The sequence below is a fragment of the Empidonax traillii genome, unplaced genomic scaffold (assembly GCF_003031625.1).
Source record: "Empidonax traillii isolate 1590-97213 ecotype Southwest subspecies unplaced genomic scaffold, ASM303162v1 scaffold270:size1067046, whole genome shotgun sequence".
Classification (NCBI taxonomy): Eukaryota; Metazoa; Chordata; class Aves; order Passeriformes; family Tyrannidae; genus Empidonax; species Empidonax traillii.
The window spans coordinates 686,625-709,107 of record NW_020955463.1 but is presented as its reverse complement, the minus strand read 5'-3'; the positions used below and the strand labels follow the sequence as shown (position 1 = coordinate 709,107).

Below are 22,483 nucleotides of genomic sequence, written 5' to 3'. Positions count from 1 at the left end.
AAATCTTTTGTTGGCAGAACACAATCGTCAATTCACAAGACACTCAGCTATGGATAAACTGGGTTACATCTTGTTCGAATGAACACCATTTGGCTGCAGTTAAGTCTTTCCTCTTGCTCATACAATGCCAATCACATATGGTAAATCAAAATTGAAAGTAAAATGGGTTTTAAGCCTTAGAAAAACTATATGATGATGGCTTTGCCACAGTAAGTATTTACATTTAGCATTAAATATATAGAACAAATGTATTTTCATGGAAAAGACATCTCTGAACAGCTCTGTCGTATATGCTACATACATATGCATATTTATATTAAACTATATACACAGAGTATGGATATACATATACACATATGTATGCACTGCACAAGTTAACAGAAGTTACAGGCTACACTAGTATAAAATATAAAGTTACCAGTAATTTTCATACCAGAGACAACAGAAGAATAAACACAGTAACCGCTGTGAAAGCAAAATTATGCTGAAGGAATATAATGTCTTGGCCAATTATTGTAGTTTATGACAACTGCAGAATAGTACGTTATTTGGTTGTTTTTCAAAGGGATTTTTTTCCTCAAAAAAACCAGATGATCACTTTTGTCTACAAATTAAAGTAAGCTACACATGCAGGAATAACCAAGCCTGTTGGCAATGACTGTTACAGTCAGGCCATGAGTAGTCTTTGTATTCAAGTTAACAAATAGGGAGCTGTTAAATAAATGAATTTTCCCCTGTATTGAGTCTCCTGTCATTCCAACTTAGCCATCATACAGCGACAGGAGAACTCACAGGGACAGCTCTGGCTACAAAGTTGTGTCCAAGCTAAGTTGACCTCCTAAATCCAGGAATGCTGTTAAGTATTACTGAGGATTCCCAGATGAACAGGTTTCTGTGGAGCTGGCATTCAGCAGTGGCTCAGAAGCTCAGACACAGAAGCTGATTGCATGCAGGCAGACACACTGACCAAACCTTCTTCTGTGCCTCAGCTCCCTCACACCTGGTCAGGTGTACTGCACATCCACTGCCTCAGCACTCCAATGGTCAGTAGGAGTAGGGGTCACTCCCACTCACACAATCCCATGCATCTCCGTTCCTTTACTTTCATTGCATTTTCCTATTTTCTCTTCTACGCTGCTTGTCCTTACAACATTTTCCCCAGTATAATTTTCCCCACAGTTTTAATGTAAAATGCTGCTTTTTGCTGAAAAGCCATTGCTGTTAAGTATTGGAAAAGAACACTGAAAATGCTTCAGTGGTTTGTTATCCCTCCATCGTTTCTGCACTAACCCTGAGCCTGGGAATTAACATATAAATCTTAGCAGCAGCTCAGAACATCTAACTGCCACTTATCTCATGCTTTTAAAACTTATCAAGTATTACTGCTGAACTTACTAAGGTTTTTTGCCAATAATAGCAAAACAAATCAGGTCAGAGTTCCTGTTAGTAATTTTTGCATTCACCATTTCAAAAACTTTAACAAAACAAATATATTAGTGTTTTATTTAAACAGAATCAATAAACAACTGAACTACAGTGCAAATAATAACAACAATAATTCTGCTCCATAATACTGTTAATTGCATTAATCTAATAATTTCAAAGCCCATCCTCTGTGGGGTTTTGCCTAACAGTGTTTATGGGCAGCTTTCGTCCATCTGTTCTTCTATTGCCCTTGCTGCAATACCCTCTCCTTTTCTTTATCCTCAATAAAAAATTTCACTTCCTCCCCTTTTTTTTTTTTACTCCTACTTTTTCTGCATCTTCCTCTCAATGTAAAACCACCTCTTGTCAGTGCAGGCTCCACCTATATTATCAGTTTCCTTCAACCTTACTCCCAGTTACCATCAAACTGTGTACCTTCCCCATTTGCAAATGGAAAAGTGTGATTTCATTTACCTTTCAATATGGAGTGTACACTGTTCTGCCCCCTCCTCCAGTGTACACGACATGTTAAATGTTTTTCACTTTAATGGGTACAATGATTCTGGTTTATGTTTCGAGAAAAGGGCTAAATGCTGGGACAGATACGTGTATTTACAGATAGACACAGCTGACCTGGCTATTAAAGTGAAAATAAGATTTGGCATTTCCATTATAAACTGACCCTTTTAATAACTTAGAACTAGGTTAGGTTGTATTTCTGTTTTTTTCAATGCAAATAATTCTTGCAGTAAAAGTTCTGTGGAAAGTATTTTCTCCTTCCGCAGTAAGTATATGCATATGAGCACAGCCAAAAAAGCCCACCTCTATTTTGCTTCCAAATTTACGATACACAAATATGTGTACAGATTAGCAACTCTACACAACATGCATCACTATGCTGAAAAGAGTAAAAAATTCAGAACAGGAAACAAAAAGAAGGCTTCCCAAAAGTAATCCAATCTTACAGGTTCTGAAACATACTTAATTATCAAAGCAAATCCTGATAGATGTTCATGTTACTTTAAACAGTTGTTGACTATGTTTCAGAGAAGTCCTTCTCTAGACAAATACAACAGTCCTTTCCACTTCCAGAACTGGCTTAAGAAGGGGGATAAAAAAGAAGTTGTAGGACATTTCTCATATATTATATGATTTTGACTTATTTTTAGATTAATTTTTAAGTATAAAGACACTACTACCCTGGAAGCCCATCTGAGAAACCAAAGCTGATCACATTTTTTGAGTACCCAAGAAAACAGAATACTTAATCTTGATTCTCCCCATTAAAAACAAAGGTATGCGCCCAGGTTTCTTCCTTGTTACAAAACACGGGAACTGAGTAATGAGTTGACTGAGCAGAGCAGGCCAACATCCACTGCTAAATATCATGTCCCAAGAAAGCTTCCTAGTGCAACTCTCAGTCCTGTCAGGAAAGGGACTTCTATTAGCACCTTTGCTGAAGTCAACAAGTTTTTGTCGTTTTTGGAAGGCATAAAAACATCAGCTGGCAAATTGTCCTTTCCCTTCAAACTCCTATGGAAATTGAGGTCACATGACTGGATGGGATCAACTGCAATAGCAAGCAGCCTCTCAATACACAGCTTGTTCAGGATGATCTACAGAACATGCTTCCCTACACAATTATCCTTCCAAACCTTGGAGAACTCTATACAAGCTGAAGGCCTGTAGTACAGGATTAAAAAAGAATCTGATTAAATCAAGCATCCCCCATTTCCCTCCTTCATATACAGGGCAATAATCATTGGGCCATATGGCACATTACAGAAAAGGGCTAGATAAACCAATCTGACCCAGCAGGCCTTCCCAATTTTTTGTTTGTCACGTTACCTTCCTTACATGTTTGCAATGCTGGCAGAATGCTGTTTCTTCAGCTGAGCAATGCACAATTTTGCAGCATCTCCCAGTTTTGGCAAAGTGACTGCTGTGCACAAACACAGACACGGCCTCCACATCTCACAGCTTCACTGCTGCGCTTGGTGACATCAAAAAGCTGACTAACTTTGGAAAGAGCACAAAGGCATGGAGTTTCCCAGCTTACGTGGAATTTTCCTGAAAATCCAAGCAAGTGGAAGGTTTTCCTCAAAACAACTCGAGCAACATCCAAGTCACAACATTTTTTCTAGATCTTAATTCTGATCTTTAAAAAGCCTTCTCTACGAAGGAGCTGAATTCCCTCCCAGCACTAAAAACATGTTTAATCTTTGAATTAAGGGATGAACCTCTACTCAGAACAGCACTTCCTCTCTTCCTATGGAAATTGGGCAGATGCAGCAGCAGACTGTGTTAAGAAATGGGAAGGGGAAGAATGACAAACCTACATTATCTGCAGTCTTCCCTCCTTCAAGAGGCACCACTGACTTCTAGATGGCATTTAGCTGGAACTTGCTTTGTTCAAAGAAATTCCAAGAAGAGAGCAATAATAGGCATACTGCTTGACCCTAATGTTCTGTCATGTTTTAAAGGAAAGGGGAGGAAGAGACAAACAGCAGAGGTAACAGTAGTTATTATACTGTTGGGTCTTCTTTGGGTTGTAATTTTGGCAATTCCCAATTAAGTTCAGGCTGCCTATTTGGAAGTGAGATGCATCTTGTAAAACCTTTCACTTGAAGGTCAGTAGGAAGATGCAGTCCATTAAAAAAGAATTCATGCAGTGTTGCTGCAGCAGCTGATTTACCTCTTCAAAAGCACCAGTGCCACCTTAATTGAAGGCTCTTGTTGAGGATATTATCCAGATTCAAGAACAGTGGGCAGAGAGAAATAGCTATACCCTTTTCCAAAACTGGGGCAGACACTTTTGACCTAGAACCTAGAAAAAGAACAGATTTACTAGAAGCTGGAGGAGCTCCTCTTTGTTTCTAAGGTCTATGTATATTAGAAAAGCTACAGTGCCATTATAAACTCTGTTACTGTAATTAAAAAGCTAATCAAGGCCTTTGGAGTTAACAGTAGCATTAGGGCACAAAATCAAACAGTGAAATGGAACAAAAGAGAGAAAATGCAGACTATTAGAAAAATAACAGCAATTGTCAAGCTTCAGAACACAACAGCCACAGCAAGAAGTTAGGAAAATCGCAATAGAAACCTTGTTGAGGAGTTTTAAAGTTAAAAGCATTTAGTTTTGCACTTAGTGCGCCAGCATCCACTGTTTGCCATAGTATCCATACTTTTTGTTTCAATGTTAGAGAATGAAAGGTGGTTGGAAATTTTAGACCACTTTCTGAATGCTTCTAGTTGAACTCACAATCATGTTTGTATTTAAGATTTAAATCCTACTGAAGCGTGATAGTTTCTTACATTGCTCACTTTGTTATGAGTCTGTAGAACTGAAAGAAATAACAGGTCAAGTAAAATATGCAATAATACTTAAAACAGATGTTGATGTAAATTCCAGTCAAGAGAAAATATTTGTTTCAATGTATGCACTTTCTTAGAGCTTATTTTACTTACACTGTCCAATTACTGTATCTAAAAGCAGAGACTATTAAGAAATAGTTTGTTTAAAAGCCAGTAAGAACTGATTCTGTGAATGTGTATCAATGAAGTGAATGTCCTGACTTTTAAAAATTCTGCTGCTTCACAGGGCAAAAAAATATCACCAATTACATGGGGGAGAGACGAAGAGACTATCAGATCTTTTATCTTACTCTCATTATAAATTTGTGTTGATGCAGTCCAAATCTAATAAATTGTTGAGCCAATTCTGTACTATTTAAACAGGAAAAGAGCACTCTTCAACCTTTGAAATCATACATATCAAAATATTAATTGGGTTCAGAGCTCCAAAACCAAGTCAGAGGGCTGGAGAAAAGTTGTTAGCTGCTTTTAAAGATTTTAATTTCAGCATTTGTATTTATTTTCCCACTGATACAATGTGACCAAGAAGATAGTGTGCCCAAGAGAAATGCATCCTGTAGTCACAGGGCTGAAACAAACTGCTACTTTATATGGTTAGATATCTGGAGTATTATTTCTGTTCCAGGTTCACAGACTTACATGATTTTCTGTTGGAAATTTTCAGTGGCTGAATCTGCACTTCTGGTCTTCTTAGTGCAAATCTCCTATAAAATGGGAGGTGGTGGGGGAAAGACACAAACTCCTCAGTTTTCACTATAAGTTTGGGATTAATAAACACTTAACATCATGAGACTACTGCAAAATATCCAGAAGATTTTATATGAAACTAACTTAAAATAATGCAATCTATTCACAATCTAAAAAAATTAAATCTTCAGTCTCAAATTTTTGTAAGCTCTCCAAAACCTGCTGCCGTTCTTATTCCTGCACAGCACATCAGTTGGAATACAGATACTGATGTGCTATTTTCCATATGGTTTTTCTTTCAATCTGGATCAGTGTTATCCTATCAGTTTTTGTCATTATTAACTCTAGCCAGAAAAATAAGGAAATCCAAAGTATTTCAGTGTGTTTCCAAGTTCAGTTGCCTTGCTGCAAATGCACGTTTATCATACCCATGTAATCTATGAGCATTACACGTGCCAGCTATGCTAAACTACCAACTCAGCAAATTAGTCTCTTCTCACAAAAAATAATGAAATGATGATTCTCAGTAGCTCACCTCTCCTGGAAATGCTTTGAAGGGATCAAGCCTGCTCTGGGATTGGCATCACCTTCGTGTTTGGCCTGCCACCAGGTTGCATCATCCTGGCTCATGATCTGAAGGATATCTCCTTTTCTGAAAGCAAGTCCAGCTTCTTTACAAGGAATTGCTTTATCCTCATTAGGATCATAGTCAAATAGGGCTCTGATAAACATCTGAAATAAACCATTTATTACCTTTAGAACTGAAATATTAAATGGAATCCAAAGATACCTCCCTTTTCTGTTTCTACTGTTCAAAACCATTAAACTAAAACAATGTAAACATTTACAGCTGTAAAACATCCTTATGGATGTCTAACATTAGAAGTTCATACGGGAACGTTCAATTCATTGCTTCTGCAGCCGCAGCCTCAATGGAGTAAAGGCTTTATGATTCAAGGCAAGCGCGACTTTGCAGGTGCAGAGTGTGCCCATGTGGGAACAGAAGAGAAGGTACTTTGGAACCAAGATGCCATCCGGTGTCTTCTGCCTAGTGGGCGATGGAAGCAAAGGAGTACTTGGGAGCAAGCCAGGTCCTCGCAGAAGATGGAAGATTATCTATGTCAACTTCACAGCTGTAGGGCTTGGGCTTAAGAACAATGTTACACCCACTCGTAAACTCAGCACCTGCCTAATGAATTGTACAGTGCTACACTGTCACATTACAAAAACTGAGTCCAGAGGCATAAATCACATTCTTGCTTCTGTCACCCAAGCAAACAATACATATCCTCAGCCTAACAGTTACTGAAACACTCTTGCTTACCTTCCCTTCCTTCATTGGCATTTCTTCCTTTACACTGGGTATAATTTTAAATGTAATTGCTCCTTGAGACTGAGCCTGGTGAACATTTGAAAAGAAAATTCACTGAGAATTTAAAAGAAAACTTAAAAGATAAAGAAATACAAATTAATTTAAAAATACTCAAATATAATGAGTCTATCCTCTCCCAAGCATGGTCCACAGAGTTTGACAACTTCACTAAACCAAACTTTGCTTTACAAAAGCACTTGAAATGCTTGGCTTTATTTGCTTCATTGGTGGGCAGAGGACTGTTAGAAACTGGGGCCTGCGTGGTTCAGAGGTCCCAGTTCTGCACTGAAGGCAAGGGAAAATGCTACAGCTAAAATGTATGCATATTAGAAGCAAGCGCTGGACTCCTGGCACAGTTTGGACATCCCTGGAAAAATCGAACTAACATTTCATTTTTCAAAATAAAAAAAGATAGAAAAATTCAAACAGGCTTGTGCCATATTTATCATATAGAGCTATTGGGGGGGATTTATTCTCTTGGCAACTTTAAGAAACTAGAAAAGAAAAACATATTTGAATATATTACGTCTACTAAATGGAAAAAAAGCCCTCCACTATAAATCTTAAAACAAGTTAGCCATCATCAACCACCTCATCCATTCATCTTTCCCATATCCCACTTAAAGTGTGTCTGGCTGCATTTTACTTATTAACCACAATATATTCCCACTGCCTCAGTGACACTTTGCTATTGAAGGAAGTGCTAATCAGCTGGAGCCTCTGCTACTATTGCATGCAGCCGACAAGTTTCATAAAACTCGCCGAGTGCAACAGCCAGCCAACGATTTGAGCAAAATGGAAACAGGCCCGTCCACTACCAGCGAGACAAAACTCCTGCCGGCGTGTCTGCGCTCCCAGAGCTCACTGTTTGACAAGCAGCAGCCAAGTTCTTACTTTACCTGCCCTAGGACTGGAATCAATAATTTTGTTACTTTTGAAACAAGCTCTAACGAGCTTTTGATGTTTATACTGTGCCTCGAAGATGTAGCTGGGGAAATTGTTCACACCTTTTCTGGTGGTACTGTGTTTCTAGACAATTTTAAATATTATTTTTGCAGGAAAATACAGTCGTGTAGCGAACATGAAACCATATAGTAAGTATGAATATCAGCAAGCTAACACTTGAAATGAATCATCTTGCTTACTGAACTGAAACTGTGAGACAGTTACTCCATTCAGCAGGACAGCAAGGTATTTATGTATGTAGAAATGCCTACAGCATGAATAAAAGAGTTGTCGTGACCCTCATCAGTTTCTTTATGTAAAAATATTAAATATTTCTGAAAAAGTCTAAATTACTTAATTTGCAATAGTGTTTCATAAGTCAGTAATGAGCCTCACTTTAGAGACTGTGCAGTTCAGAGGAGCACAAACAGAAGAACGTATCACTATATAATGCAAATAACTGTCAAATAAAATCTCAATAAGCCAGTTAATATTCTATCTAGTACATGTATTAGGAATTAACTGTCACACGGAGTGAATGCATTATTAATGAATACATTTAAAATAGTTTGAATTCAACAGATCACAGTGGGCCTTAAAAACTGTAGATTATACACTGAAGTCTGCAACATTCTGCAACATATTTATAGCATATTACTGTATTTAACACTTTACAAGTAATTCATAATTGCACACATATGTAATGAGTAGAAATGAGTAGAAGGTTTGTAAATGATGGCACTGGAACAAAAGACATTATATTCAAATATGCTTTTTTTTCTAAGAAATAAAGTAGAAATAATAAGTCTAATTATGTTTTCTTCACTCTCCTAAATTAATTTTAAAATGTTTAGTATTTACCAATATGTGTATTATTTCTTCAGGTTTTTTATCATCTACAGGAATACCATTGACTTCCCTCAGTTCATCACCAACATGAATAAGACCTACAGAAGAAAAAGAGGAGCTGTGAAACTATACCTATGAATTATACAAAACCTACCATTAACATTCAGTTTGCTTCTCCCTTTTTCATACACTTTAAGCTCTAACTGAAAAGGAGGAACATATGGTGAACATAACAACAGCTACTGTCATCCCAGGTAAGTGGATGGTTTACTCACTTCCCTATCTTTCTCCTAAAAATTAGTACCATTTTTCTACAACTTTTCTGGACTTTATGCAGAAGTTTGAAAAATGTTTGTGCCAATTCTTTTTCTTCTCATACTGCTTTCTTAACTGCTACACAGCTGCAAGCACTGCAAAGATCACTTAGGCTGTGAGTGCTAAACTGTGGCACAAATGCTTGCTAATTTATCCATCTATCTATCTATCTAGATTTACTCCATTACCCCATTTAAGAGTAAAACACAGCTGTCCTAGAATCTCTTCAGGGAAAGAGGCACTTTAGTGTATAATTCAGGACTTCTTGCAGACACTGAGCATCCCAAACTAAACAATGGCAGTCAAGGATGTGCTGTTACTTTGAGAACTACCAGCTGAAACTCCAAGTGGATGTCCTAAGACAAAATAATGTCAGCACCCTGAGTTTCTCCATCAGCAGGTTTTAACCTTGGCATATCCCATCACAGTGTGATTGTTGGGGTATCTGGTACAGGGACAGGAGCTGGACTTGATAATCCTGATGGGTCCCTCCCAACTCAGCATATTCTATGATTTCTAAGTAGATGTCTTCAACTGGAACAAACCATGATATATCTAAAAAATCCCACTGTATCTGCTAACTCAAAGACACATCATTGCAACTGAACTGGGGAAAAAATCAGCATGAATACCAGTATTGAAATACCATTTTGCAAAAGTGTCCAGAGCAGAAATACTTCTGTTTCTGATAGTATTTATTTGGAGTATTTAACTTCTACAAAATATGCCATTTTATCTCATCTTCTTCAGATGAGCAGTAACACCTTACCACTTCTATCTGCAGCTCCTCCACGCATTATCCTGGCCACCACAATTGCACCAGTTTGTTCATCCCTTTTAATAGTAGCTCCCTTGGGTAAAAAAAAGAAAAATGAAAAACAGGTTATTTGGTTAATCTCACCAAAATGTTAATATGCTACACTAAAAACCATTTGCTATGTATAACTGTAAAAAGCTGACATTATATTACTATGTGAATAAGCCAGGAACAACACTTGCTCATGAAAAGAATATATAAAATATGTTGCTTTATAACTATCCTCTTAAAATGTCCCCTCTTTTCCATTCAGAAGTAACTCATGCATTCTGTGAGTACACAGCTTTAGTAAAAGAAAAAAAGGAATAATGATGGAAAAAGTTTGCTTTTCAGCTTAATGTTAAGTGCAGTGTAACTTACTTGAGTCTGCTGCTAAAGCTGTATTAAACTACCGCTGAAAATTGATAAATCGTTGTTCCTACGTTAAAATAGGCCACATTACAAACTATGGGTACATAAAATGTATCTGTGTTCATAGTTGTTGCACTTTATGCTCAGAAGTGCCTGTGCACCCATTGATCATCATTTTGCTCTACAATGCTATCAATAAAAAACCACGAACGTGCTGAATTTGTGCCTTTCATTTCACCTCTTATATTTATTAGTATGAAATTTTATCCATAAGCAAAGTAATTTTGCAAATTGCCAGCCTTATTCTTATGTATTGTTTATTATGTAATTGTATTCATAAGCATTTGTTTGCATTACAGTTTCAAATTAGTCCAAGTTTCAAAAATATAGATTTAGCTGCAGCTAATCTCACTTCAAAAACTGATTATTAGACTTCTGTGCAAGAAATGTGTATCATTAGGAATATATCAAACATATTTTTATAATTTATAAGTTGTATATTGACACCTCTAGCTTATAGCTCAATATTAAGTTCTGACCTTGCAGCAACAGCTACTGATTTGAAGTTTATTATCAATATCTGAAAAGTTATAACTGTTTAAAAGTAAAAAGCTTTTTTTTTTTTTTCCCCTGAATATATCCATCAAGAAGAAGAAAAAAAAAAAAGCAGCATTAGGATGTTAGAGGTAAATATAAATACAGGGCATTTCCATTACACTGTCTGTATAACACAGAGGCTCTCCTAACTAATCAGGGAGAAGCCTTGATCGAAAGGCTTTATGCCTTTTAGTCATAAGTCAACACCAATAAATGCCACCAAATGCAAAAGGTGAGTGATGACTGACAGCCCTCCACTGCGATCACCCCAACACCCCAGCCCGGTGCTGATGTCTGGAAAGTGGTTCTTCACTTTGCCAGCCCTTTTAGACAGACCCTAGAAAAAAAACTGGGTGTAATCGAAGCCCACAGGATTGACCCAGACAGCATCTGGAAGTAACAATAAGGCTCTTGTCCAAGTGGAACAGTCACTTCACGCTCCATGCGATTATCACTATTGGCACAAAATGAATTTTCCTAGCACTGATTAACTGATCTGAAAGATAGTCTGGTGAAGATAAGAGCTTAATTGGGATTTTCAAACGAAGGACAAAATCAAGTTCAAAATTACAGGGAAATTATTTAACCCGAGTTTGCTCACTGTCAGAAACTCCTCTATGGCAAACTCAAAGTGAATGGGCAGGTCCACAAAAAACACTGCTTGATTTTATGTATTTCACTGTACCTATAGTACCCAAATTAAAAAAGAGGTTCCTAAAATTCCACTTCCCTCCCAATTTAGCACTCTTAAAAAGAAATCATCAAACACAAATAGAATTTTTTTTTGAAAACCTGAAGAGTTGATTTTCTGAAAAAGCAGCTTCTCTTGTACTGCTGCCAGTCCTGCTTAAACTATGAGGTACATATAATCTGGCAAGAAATTCTCCTTATAAGATGTTCAGCTCCAGTACTTTCGGTTACATGTGCAGTGCAGCTCCTCATTTAGAGCTTTAAAAATGGAAGAAGGTTAGACTGGACCTTGAGAGCTGGAAAATATTTTCAGTGTTGTGAGCCAAAAGTGTAAGTTACCCTAAATGAGACATATACAGATGTAATAGCATAGCTCAGTTTAAAATACTTTTAAAGAGAAAAATAAGGAGTTTGGGAGCCATATGGTGATCAGACTGAGAAAATGCTTAAAGGTATGCCATGCAAAAGCACTAAAAATAATACAAGCTCCTTCAGCAAGGCTCTCTCACTGTTTTTTGGTTGCCTTTTTTTTTTTTCCCCCATTTTTAGTGTAGTACCACTGATTGGTAAGCATTGCTCAGGTTTTTGCAGATGTGAGCTTTATTAGTTTATCAATTTATCTGCTGGTTCCAGAATAAAAACATTGTAAGTCTCTATTTTTAAAGAAAGAAATATTAGCCTGTAAAATAAATTACTAATAAGAGAATTTGAAAATATTTGAAAATATTACATCAGTAATATCATTGCATACCTTCCTGTTAAACAAAAGCACATGCAGATGTTGAATGCAAGTAAGTACTTCAACAAGACATATTTTAATTCACTCTCTATTGAAAACGCAAATATCAGTTACCTGTCTTACAGAGTTATTTAAAAGTTGATGCCCACTTACATGTAGACTATGTACACTAAAGTTGACCCTACACCCAAATTAATCCCAACTTAAAAACAGTTGGCTTCATCCACTAATGAGAACTGAGCTACGGGAACTAAGAGAAAGGAAAGTGAAATCTGTTGAATCTGCATGGGTAGAACTGGAAAATGAGTCTTTTCCATCACCACAATTCACGTCACCCAAGTTCAGCTACGGAAATCAGTTATGTGGTCCAAGGTAGGTGCCCAAGCTACTCCTATACTTAATGAAAATGATAGGCAGCTCCGGAGAATGAATGATCCTTTCATTAAGTCAGGCGCCTCAAATAGATGGTACCGTCCATTTTCTGGAGCTGCCTCTTTTTCTCTTAACTAAAGACAAGGAATGGCATAGAGGTTAGTTTCCAAAAGGCTAGATTTATGTGAAATTAATCTGTCTGATGAAGAAGCAACCATCTTAATGTGAAGAAGCATCCTATTCAGAATAACAGCTGTAACAAACCTGGAATATCATTTGGGAGCTGGAAGTAGTGAGAGGCCAGGAAGTGAACTCCTGGTAGTGTGGTTGAGCATCTCAGATATCAGGACTGCTAAGCAGGAACAGGGCTATAGCTGAAAATGCCTTGGAGAGGTAGGCATAAGTAAAAACTCTACAAGCTACCAGATAAAAAGCCATACACTTCTGATAAAAAGCTGTAATAATAGCCAGGTGAATTTTGGATTTTCTCTGAAAAGAGATGTTTCTACTTCTCTTTATGTACAGTTCAGAGATGTTCCAAATTTCTTTGTTAAAATAAAACCTCGTAACACAATTTCACCTCACTTCAGGGAGACACTGCTAGAACAGCATTTGCTAATAGACCAAATCAAATACTGTGGAAGGATTAACAAGCTTAAAACATCTCTTCCAAAATACTGGGGGAAAGTTCAGCATTGACTTCTGAACTGATGAAATCTGGCAAACAGAAGGCCCTCCCACAAACCATGTGTTTCCCTCTCTTTTGAAATGATTACTCCTGGGAACTCATGCTTCATTCATATATGATTAACACTGGCTCAGAACACGAGTGAGGTGCTTAACTCGGAGAAAAGCACGAACAAATACAAGAGGAAATGTGGTGCAGTTTTACATAAAAATGGTCACTAGATGTATTCCAAAGAAATTAAGAGAGTGACTTATTTGCTTCACAGTGAGTACTGTTGAAAGTCATCCAAAGGAAATGCAATTCAGAATGTCCAGGGTGTGCAACTGACATAAAGCTCACGGTTCTGCAGGAAAACAATCTCTACTGCTTGGATACAAATAGAGTATGGGAGTGTGTCTGAGGTGAAGGAAAAGTTCAAAGAGCTCGGTATCTTCAAGTCAAGAAACCATACTATCTCTATCCCAGTAAAAAATATCATATGGTACCTCCAATCTCAAGCTCAGTTGCTTCTGGTAGTAGAATTCTGATATAATGCTGCAAGTGGAAATCAGACTTTTTGACCCTAGAGTAGTGAACAGATAAACCAAACAACCAGAGACTCTTTGATGTGTACTAAGAATATCCAAGACTTTAGAACAAACTCTGAAGGAAAAGCCATTAAAAGGACACGGAAATAAATTGAAAATGAAATGGTAATTAGCTCAGTAAAACACAGACCATAGCATATCCTTTCTCTAGTAAAAGAACTGAACAGGAATAATGTTAAAATGGATTAAAGGTGAGTTGTTGAAGAGAAGGAGGACACTATATACTTTTCCTTGAACTCTTTCTGGAGAACAAGTAATGCAACTCACCATAAGCTCTTCTCCAATGAAAATTAAAACATCAAGATATGCTGAGGATCTGAACGATCACAAATATACCCTTCCCACACACATAAGATACAACCTTAGAAATGCTGATTAAAAGACAGCTTTTGGAAGTCATTCAGGCCAACCTCCTGCCCAGGGCAGGACTATTGCCAGCCCAGTCCAGCCCAGCCCAGCCCAGCCCAGGCCAGCCCAGCCCAGGCCAGCCACTGCCTTATGGAATAGGTTGGAGATTCCACATGTTCAGTTAGTCTGCACCAGTGCTGAACTTCCTACCTAATGAAATACTTATGTTAATTCTTCATTTAAACCTCCCAGGGCTGCAACTTGTGGCCATTGCCCAGTGTTTTAGCATCTTTCACTGCTGAGGAGTTTGACTTTACTGTCCTTGGGAGCTCTCCCCTCTCACGTAATTGTAGGCTGCAATTAGCTCACGCCCTTTGCCTCCTCCTAGTAACAGGTTTCTGACAGATTCCATTATAGGCTGTTTTCGCCTTGGTAAATAAACAAAGAAGTCTTAAACTGAAGAAATGAATGTTTGGAACTTACTCTTTATTACAGGGTTTGAATATTGTTTATTGTAGGGTTAGGAAGCTATTTTCAGCTGTAACAGAGTTCATGAAATATGTTCTTGTAGTGTCTAGTAAAACATCTAAAAAACCCTTCTCTGTTACCTCGTTACCTCCTTAGTACAGAGCTGTGCTAAGTGTGGATGTATCTTTTAAGGGAATGTACTGGTTTTGGCTGGGATAGGATTAATTTCCTTCATGATGGCTCATATGGTGCTGTGTTTTAGATTTGTGATAACACGGTGTTGTTAACACAGGGACGATTTAGCTATTGCTGAGTAGTGCTTGCACACTCAAGGCCTTTCCTGCTCCTCACCCCACTAGTGAGGAGGCTGAGGGTGCACAGTGCACAAGCAGCTGGGGGGGACACACCTGGGACAGCCAACCCCACCTGATCAGCAAGATATCCTACACCACATGCTGTCATGCTCAGCAATAAAACCAGGGGAAGAAAGAGGAAGGGAAGATGTTTGGAGTGATGCTGTTTTTCTTTCCAAGAAACGGTTCCAGTCAATGAAGCCCTGCTGTCCTAGGGATGGCTGAACACCTGCCTGCCCATGGGAAGTGGTGAACGGATTCCTTCCTTCACTTGGCTTGCAAATGAAGCTTTTGCCTTACCTATTAAGCTGTTTACTCAACCCACCAGTTTTCTCATGTTCATCTTGATTCCCTCCCCCATCCCACTGGGGGAAGGGAGTGAGTGGCTGAGTGGGGCTGAGCTGCCGGCTGGGGTTAAACAGACACACAGGTACCTGGAAGAGCTCAGTGTCCCACAGGAGTGAATGGGCAAGAGTGGAACTGGAGCAACAGGACAAGGATAACCTTTAGCTTAGGCAACTCTGTGCATCCCTTCAAGAGAGTTTAAAATCTCAAAAGCCAATAAACAATGTATATATTTCATATACATTTTCAGATAATCTGTTTTGTTTTAAAAGTTACAATTATCCAATCCATTCTGGGATACTATTAACATGGGGAGCCCCTGATGGTCTAGTGGTTAAGGACGCGGCGCTGTCTCCGCCAAGGCCCGGGTTCGATTCCTGGTCAGGGCCACTCCCTGGGCAGATGGAGCTCGTTAGCCCTGTAAGGCAATCCATCTACGTCCTGAGGACCTCGCTGCCACCGTCCAAGCTCGCTTGGCCCCGGCAGATGAACCTCAGGATTAAAGGGTGGGCTCAGTTCCACGCACACTGTGTCTCACCTAAAAAATCCAATGCACAGGCTGGAAGGTGTAAAAACCTTCCCCAGTTCTTCGTTTGCGAAGACTGGCCATTATTATTACTATTAACATGGTATTCAACTCAAAAAAAAGTATTAGTAACGAATCATGTTTGTAATACGAAATATGTAAATTAAGATTTTATTAAGCTTTTTCTGACAAATTACAAAAAAGGGTGTTTTCATTAATACTAAAAAAAAGACACTCGATTAGGCCTCACTTCATACTGTATGTTCAAATTTTTACACATCTTTCAGAGTGAATAATCTTGCTGATACTAAATAGTAAAGCAAGTTTTTTTTCTTCCTCAAATAATTTCTTTGATGAAAAAAATAAAAAGCTTAAAGCTGTGATTTAAACATTTAGGGAAAAAGTATTTAGCATGTTAAAACAGTAAAAACTCTCCATATGGTCAAACTTGTAATTATGCCCACAGTCACCTACAGTCAGTCAGTATGAAAATTCATTTCTTATTTACTGATGCCAGAAATCCTTCAAGAGTTAGAGTGACAGTAAGGGACAAGCTACCCCTGTATGTCTAACAGAGGCATTGCTCTCCCACTGTCATCTCAAGTACAAAATCATGACTTTCTCAAAGTAACTTTGCAGATATTTCCCCAGGATTCCTATTCATTAAAACAAATATCCAGTATAACATAAAACAAAGCTCTCACTGGTTTGTAGGAGAAAAAGAATATAGCTGAATTTTATACAAGATGACTCCCACTCTACAGCAAATAAAAATAACCAAATCAGTAAAGCATTTTAATATTCTTGTAATACAACCTAGGTTTAGTCCTTTCATTTTTCCAGATATCCCCATGAAGATATTAACTTTCTAGTATTCATAATGCAAAGTACAACAACAGACATCTTAAATTTGCCCAGATTTCAATTCAAGTATTTTAAAATATGTTTTTATGCTTTCTTTTCAGTGTATTGAAAGGTCACATTTTTTTACATGAATGCTAACAGGCACAGTTCACAACACGGGTCAAGATTTCTTTGGGGATTCATTCTCCGTCTCTCATTTTGAACTAAGTTCATGATTCAAATTCAAGATAAAAGATGAATATGTTATTGATCTAAATGTGCAGACTGGCTCACATATATAATGCTTAAACACCGTGAATGAACAAAATCTTATTATTCATTTCATATGCTTTACTAATAATGACTGCAAATGGAAGTCACAAGTGTATTACTCAACGTTATGAATAACACATTTAATGTCTGTCTATCCACATTTCAAGTTATTGTCACCTATTCACATTCATAATCTGAGCACTCCCCACCCTGCACGCAAACACAAAACCCCCAGAGCAAAAGACAGGGTTACCTACCAATGGCTCCCGGTTCTTGACGAGCCTAATTATTTTAACGGAATCTTCTTCTTCATCAATATCATCAGGCATGGGGGGCAAGACAGGATCATAGTTCTTCTGAGCAACAGTGTCATGTACGGAGAGCAAAGCCTGGAAATATCAACAGTCAGTTGATTAGCATCTCTAAAGTTTAGGGAAGGCAAAGCAGAGGATATTATTTATAGCCTGAATCTATTACTGCGATGAATGTAGATTGAATAGAATTCTTTTATACAGTTTTAATACATTTCAAACTGATGAAACAACTCCATAAAATATATGCTTCCACATATACAATGCATGCAGTAGTAAATTGTGAATGGGGAACATGGTCTTCATATACACAAAAAACCCACGTGCTTTGCACACTAGCTTGAAATTATACAAGAAGAATGAGCAGGAGGAAACCCAGGTCTCCAGAAGTAAGAAAATAATTATACTTCTCCTAAATAAAAAGTTTCTTCAATACAGTAGGCAGTCCTATCCAGGACTTCTGTTCAAGCACGAGATACGTGACATGAAGCTGTTGCCCAACCATTTCCTTCACAGGAGCTCTGGAAGCTTCCCTGGTTACTGGATCCCTTTCATATCAGCTCTCTTTCATATGAGCCTCAAATTATCGTAGGAATTTTTAATTTATTATGGAATTCATTATTGAGATTGAGGAATATTCTGCTGAAAAAAATTTGACTTAGGCAGGTGTTTATAAACCACCTATTGCATGTCCTTTGTTCTTTCTTTCTCTGTTGTTTCTCCAGATCACGCATAGCTTGGACAAAAGATTTCAAAGAAAAGCCTAAAAAAGACTGACAAAGGGTTCCATATTAAAAATAAAATAATTTATGACCTTTCAGAAAAAAAAGTCTTGAAAGGCAATGGAAAATAGAAGGCTCATTCTCCAAATGCTCAAAAAAAAATCTCAGTGATAATGTAAACTTCACAGCTTTTTCCAGATACAGAACTCTTAAAGTTCTTTTCTATTTTGAAAAGACTTCATTATTTGTAATACTTTTTAAACTGGTGAAAAATGGTTATGTAATGCTTTTTACTTTTGTAGAGAAAACTGTTCACTGAACCACAAATAATGGCAACAGTCATACATGTAATTCTATTTACTGTTTTCAGTTGCTTCTGTTTTCAAATAGTTGCCTCTAAATACTTGGATATTTTTCCCAGGAGTTAATATTACAAAAGTCGCAGTTTGAACAGCAGAAGTAATTGTCAAATTGATAACCTTCACAACAATAAAATAATGCATTTCTGAAAATGTCAAAATGTTTAGGATGAAGCAGAACACATCAGTGTTGTTGGTGTGAATGACATTAGAAGGCATCATATCAATGACCATAATAATTGATCAATTATAACAATTATAATAACGATTATGAAGAAAATCCTTAAAAAAACCCAGAAAATGGTTACATTTCTCTGATGTCAAGTTTACTTACTACTTGATAATAGGCACACAATATTTGACTGAGTACACGAATGATCAGAAACTGTTATGTTCTCAAGGATAATGCAAATGTTTTATACACGCATGACACTTCCATTATGCTACTCCAGGATTTTTTTAATGAATGACGGAGACTTAACAACAGAAAACAGTATCCGGGCAATGTTACAAGCTATCATGTCAAAAGCTGAAGGCAAAGAGCATATGGTAATCTGGAAATTCTGAAGTTCAAATTTAAAGTTAGGGCTTCAACAAAATAAAGACAGAGGAAAATCATGTCTGCTTCATGATAAATTGTTATAGTTTTACTAATTTTTATATTGCATAATTTGATAAAAATACTTCAATACATTAATTATTTCTGGTCTTCTTCCCAACACACCATCAGAAATTACTTACCATCAGAAATTACCATCTCCCTCCAACCAAAGACAAGTTTTACTTTAGATCTGAGGTAAAAACCTCAGGCTAGCAATTATGGAACCTCCTGGAAATGTTTATTGTGAAGTATTACACATGTAAAAGCCATGCAATCAGATGCAGTCATCTTAAGATGTATGTGAAATATCAAAGATATACTAAAACAAAAGTAGTGTTTGCTTTCACTTCAGGCTACTTACAGTTAAGACTTCTAAAACTCTGCAATTACATTTTTCCACATAAAGCTAGAGCACATTCATGGACTGGTTCAATTTAATGAGGTTCTATATTGCAGTTTAAAAACAATCAGGTAGATAGAGAAAACAGATGAAAATAATCCAAAGCACCATTTTCAGAGTAAAAGGCAGCCACTTGAAACATATTCAAAAGAACCTACCCTTAACAATGCAATTTGCAAAACAGATTCTGTCCACCACTCCACTGAATTATGCCACCGGTGTTAATAAGATACTTCCCTGCTCTGACTGCCAGTTTAGGTTCCTGGACACCCCACGCAGAACAAGGATGCATCCCAAGCATTATAAACCAATGCCAATCAGTGTCTGGTATTTATGATGCTTTTCTTCACTCACAACAACTGGAACTTATCAACCTATCCCCTTCTTCTCCCAAAGAACATATTAAACACAACCTACTACAGTTTGCAATGTAAAATCTTTTCCCCAGCACTACTTTATCCCAGTGCAAAGATACATATTTTAGACAAAAGTAGGAATGCCAGAAACGATGTGCCTTTTCTCAGACTTTCAGAAGAGATTCTGTCATCACAAATGTGTTTATGCTGCACACTGAAGATGTTTGTCTTCCATCACTGCTTCTTTTGCCACACTATTCTCTGCCCACTGTAGTTGAAATAGTCATCAGCACAGATTTTGTGCAGTAATTGATTTGGAAACAAAACTTAAAAATGAATTTTGATTTCACTCTAATGTATTCAACTAGAAGTTATCAGAGGTTGTTCTTGAGAGCACTTCTGTATGTTCTGAACACATGAAGAAACAACTGTATTCACAGAGTAAAGGCACATTTCTCCAGCAGGGTCTTCGTACCGTTCAATTAATAAAATCTGCAGTTAGTCCAAAAAACTATGTATCAGACTAGACTTGTACAGACAAGTTTGGGACCTTTTAAAAAGCAAACAAATTACAAGTGCTAAGAAATAAAACTTGGATACTAAGATGATTAAGATTTACCCAGAATAATTTTGCAGTAAATGTACAAGGCAACGTAAAGGTAGCAATGTTCTCTTTCTGTATGTAAGAAGTGATCAACTTATTAATTGCCATGATACTAATTTTTTACCTGTCAAAAGAAACTGCTAGAAGTGCAGATCAATTATTATTTTTTTAATGTTTTGTTTTCAAATACACAGCTCTTCGGAACTGTGCACACTGGATCCAAGATTTGGGTCAAGTATATTTAAGCACCTCTGGAGAAAAAGATTTTATTTCAGCTCTAAGTTCTATACTTATGATTCACTAATGTAAACATGGTCCATATTTAGAACTTGAAAGAAGGTATGATTCAAGCCCCTGCACTACCTAAATATAAATATTGATGTTCAGCTAAATTCTTAGACGTGATCTAGCTGGAAACGAATACCTTCATCAAATCTCTGAAATGTCTAATAACTAGTGCTTATTTTTCATATTAAAACCATCGCTGATCATTTCACAGTTTATAAATTGAAATTTTACACTATCAACTTACACAAAGAAAATCTGACATTGGAAACATTATAAGTTCTTTTTTTAAAACTGTTCTGAAACTTTAAATGTTTATTTAAATTGAGACTGTTATTAATGAAAACAGTTCTACATTTTGAAAAATGTGCATTACTTACCTACACTATGTTTTTGCTCCTCTAAAACAATGACAAATGTTACAGTATTTTTTGCTTCTGTTTATGTTTTGAGATGTGTAAGAGTAACAATACACCAAGTAGCCTTGGTGTACTCATGAACACAGCTCCTCGTGTTTTTAATTCTCATTTTTAAAAAAAAAATCTCCATTTGAGCTTTGCTTTTCATAGGCAGTTTGCATTGAGTAGTCTAAAAAACATTTCAGAAAATAGTAAGTCAAGGAAGCAAGAAAGAATGGGCAAAGAAACAAAAGCAGCCTCATTCTTAATAGTACTTGGAAAAAACAAGTTTAGAAATTTAAATAGTGAATAGTCATCAACAGAAAACCAATCCTCATGAAAGCCAAGAGCTGCAGCAGACTGTGACACTGCCAGCCCAGCAGCTGGCCACCGTGCCTACAGAGCAGATCACTGCCCTGGCAGCACAGTCAGCAGAATAGAACGAAATGGCCCATGACTTTGCTGTCCCAGTCCACAGCTTGGATCATTTGCACCAGCCACCTCCTCTGGCAGTTCAGCTCGAACTCCATCAGGTGAGACAAAGGCATTTTCCCACCTCTTTGCTTTGCCATGGTGCCAGTAACTACCACTGAGCCTGGCACAGAGAAGTTTCACTGGAGGAGAAAAGTAACTTCAGCAGCAGCCACAGCAATGTGCCCTGAACTCACTTGGCAGAGTTCAATCTCCAGAGAGCTCTAGCCATGATATGTTTTCCTTTGTGATAAGGTTACAGATGAAATAAAAAAAGACAAGATGAAAATGCTGGTTAAGAAAATTATTTAAGACTGGAAAGTTTACTTTATGAGTAACTTGCATAAAATTAAAGTCAACTCATCCAGCAACAGGCATCAAAGAAGAAAAGCTGAAAGAGCTGGGAGGAGACTGAACCCACTGAAGGAAAGACCGTCAAGAGCATCAGAATGGAAGGAGATGCACAGGAGTCATAAAAGCCAAACATGCAGGAATTTAGAAAGCAGGAGAATAAACCAGCAAAAAGCTGAAGCATGATGGTGATGGCATGCAGACTCCAGGCACAGAAGATCAATTTGACTTGAGAACAGTTTGGAGAGGAAAGGGATAAAAATATAAGGTTTCAGAATCAAGCTATACATTTAAGAATACCTGGTAAGCAGCACAAAATTTACAGGGAAAAAGGGAGATATGAAGTTAGATAAGGGATGGGGGAACAACCTTTCTTTTAAACCTCCTATCTTGAGTACATGATTTTACATGGATATACTGATGAATTCCATCCCACTAATCCTATTATCCATCAAATGGGTGGTAAAACAGCCCTCAGAAATCAGCAGCACATGGCATTCTCTTAGCTACCAACACTGCCTGCTAAGGGGAAATGTGCAACCCTAACCCTGATGCAAAATATGGGTTAACAAGATAACAAGAAAGGCAGGTGAGAACAGGCACCTCAACTAACAGATAAGATCAACCACATTAGCTGAATTCTCCAGCCTGGCTAAAGCA

The 22,483-nt window shown here is 37.4% G+C and overlaps 1 protein-coding gene across 6 annotated transcripts in view; it reads right to left on the bottom strand.

The window, feature by feature from the left end:
• The window catches only part of MPP7 (membrane palmitoylated protein 7), a 150,486-nt gene that overhangs the window by 29,177 nt on the left and 98,826 nt on the right, over nucleotides 1-22,483 (bottom strand). For all 6 annotated transcript variants that reach the window (XM_027889694.1, XM_027889698.1, XM_027889699.1 and 3 more), the window contains 6 exons: nucleotides 17,223-17,354; nucleotides 9,738-9,819; nucleotides 8,666-8,751; nucleotides 6,812-6,886; nucleotides 6,023-6,219; nucleotides 5,440-5,504 (listed from right to left, as the gene is read on the bottom strand). In XM_027889694.1, the coding sequence (XP_027745495.1) occupies nucleotides 5,440-5,504; nucleotides 6,023-6,219; nucleotides 6,812-6,886; nucleotides 8,666-8,751; nucleotides 9,738-9,819; nucleotides 17,223-17,354 (637 nt within the window). The remainder of the gene's footprint in view (nucleotides 1-5,439; nucleotides 5,505-6,022; nucleotides 6,220-6,811; nucleotides 6,887-8,665; nucleotides 8,752-9,737; nucleotides 9,820-17,222; nucleotides 17,355-22,483) is intronic.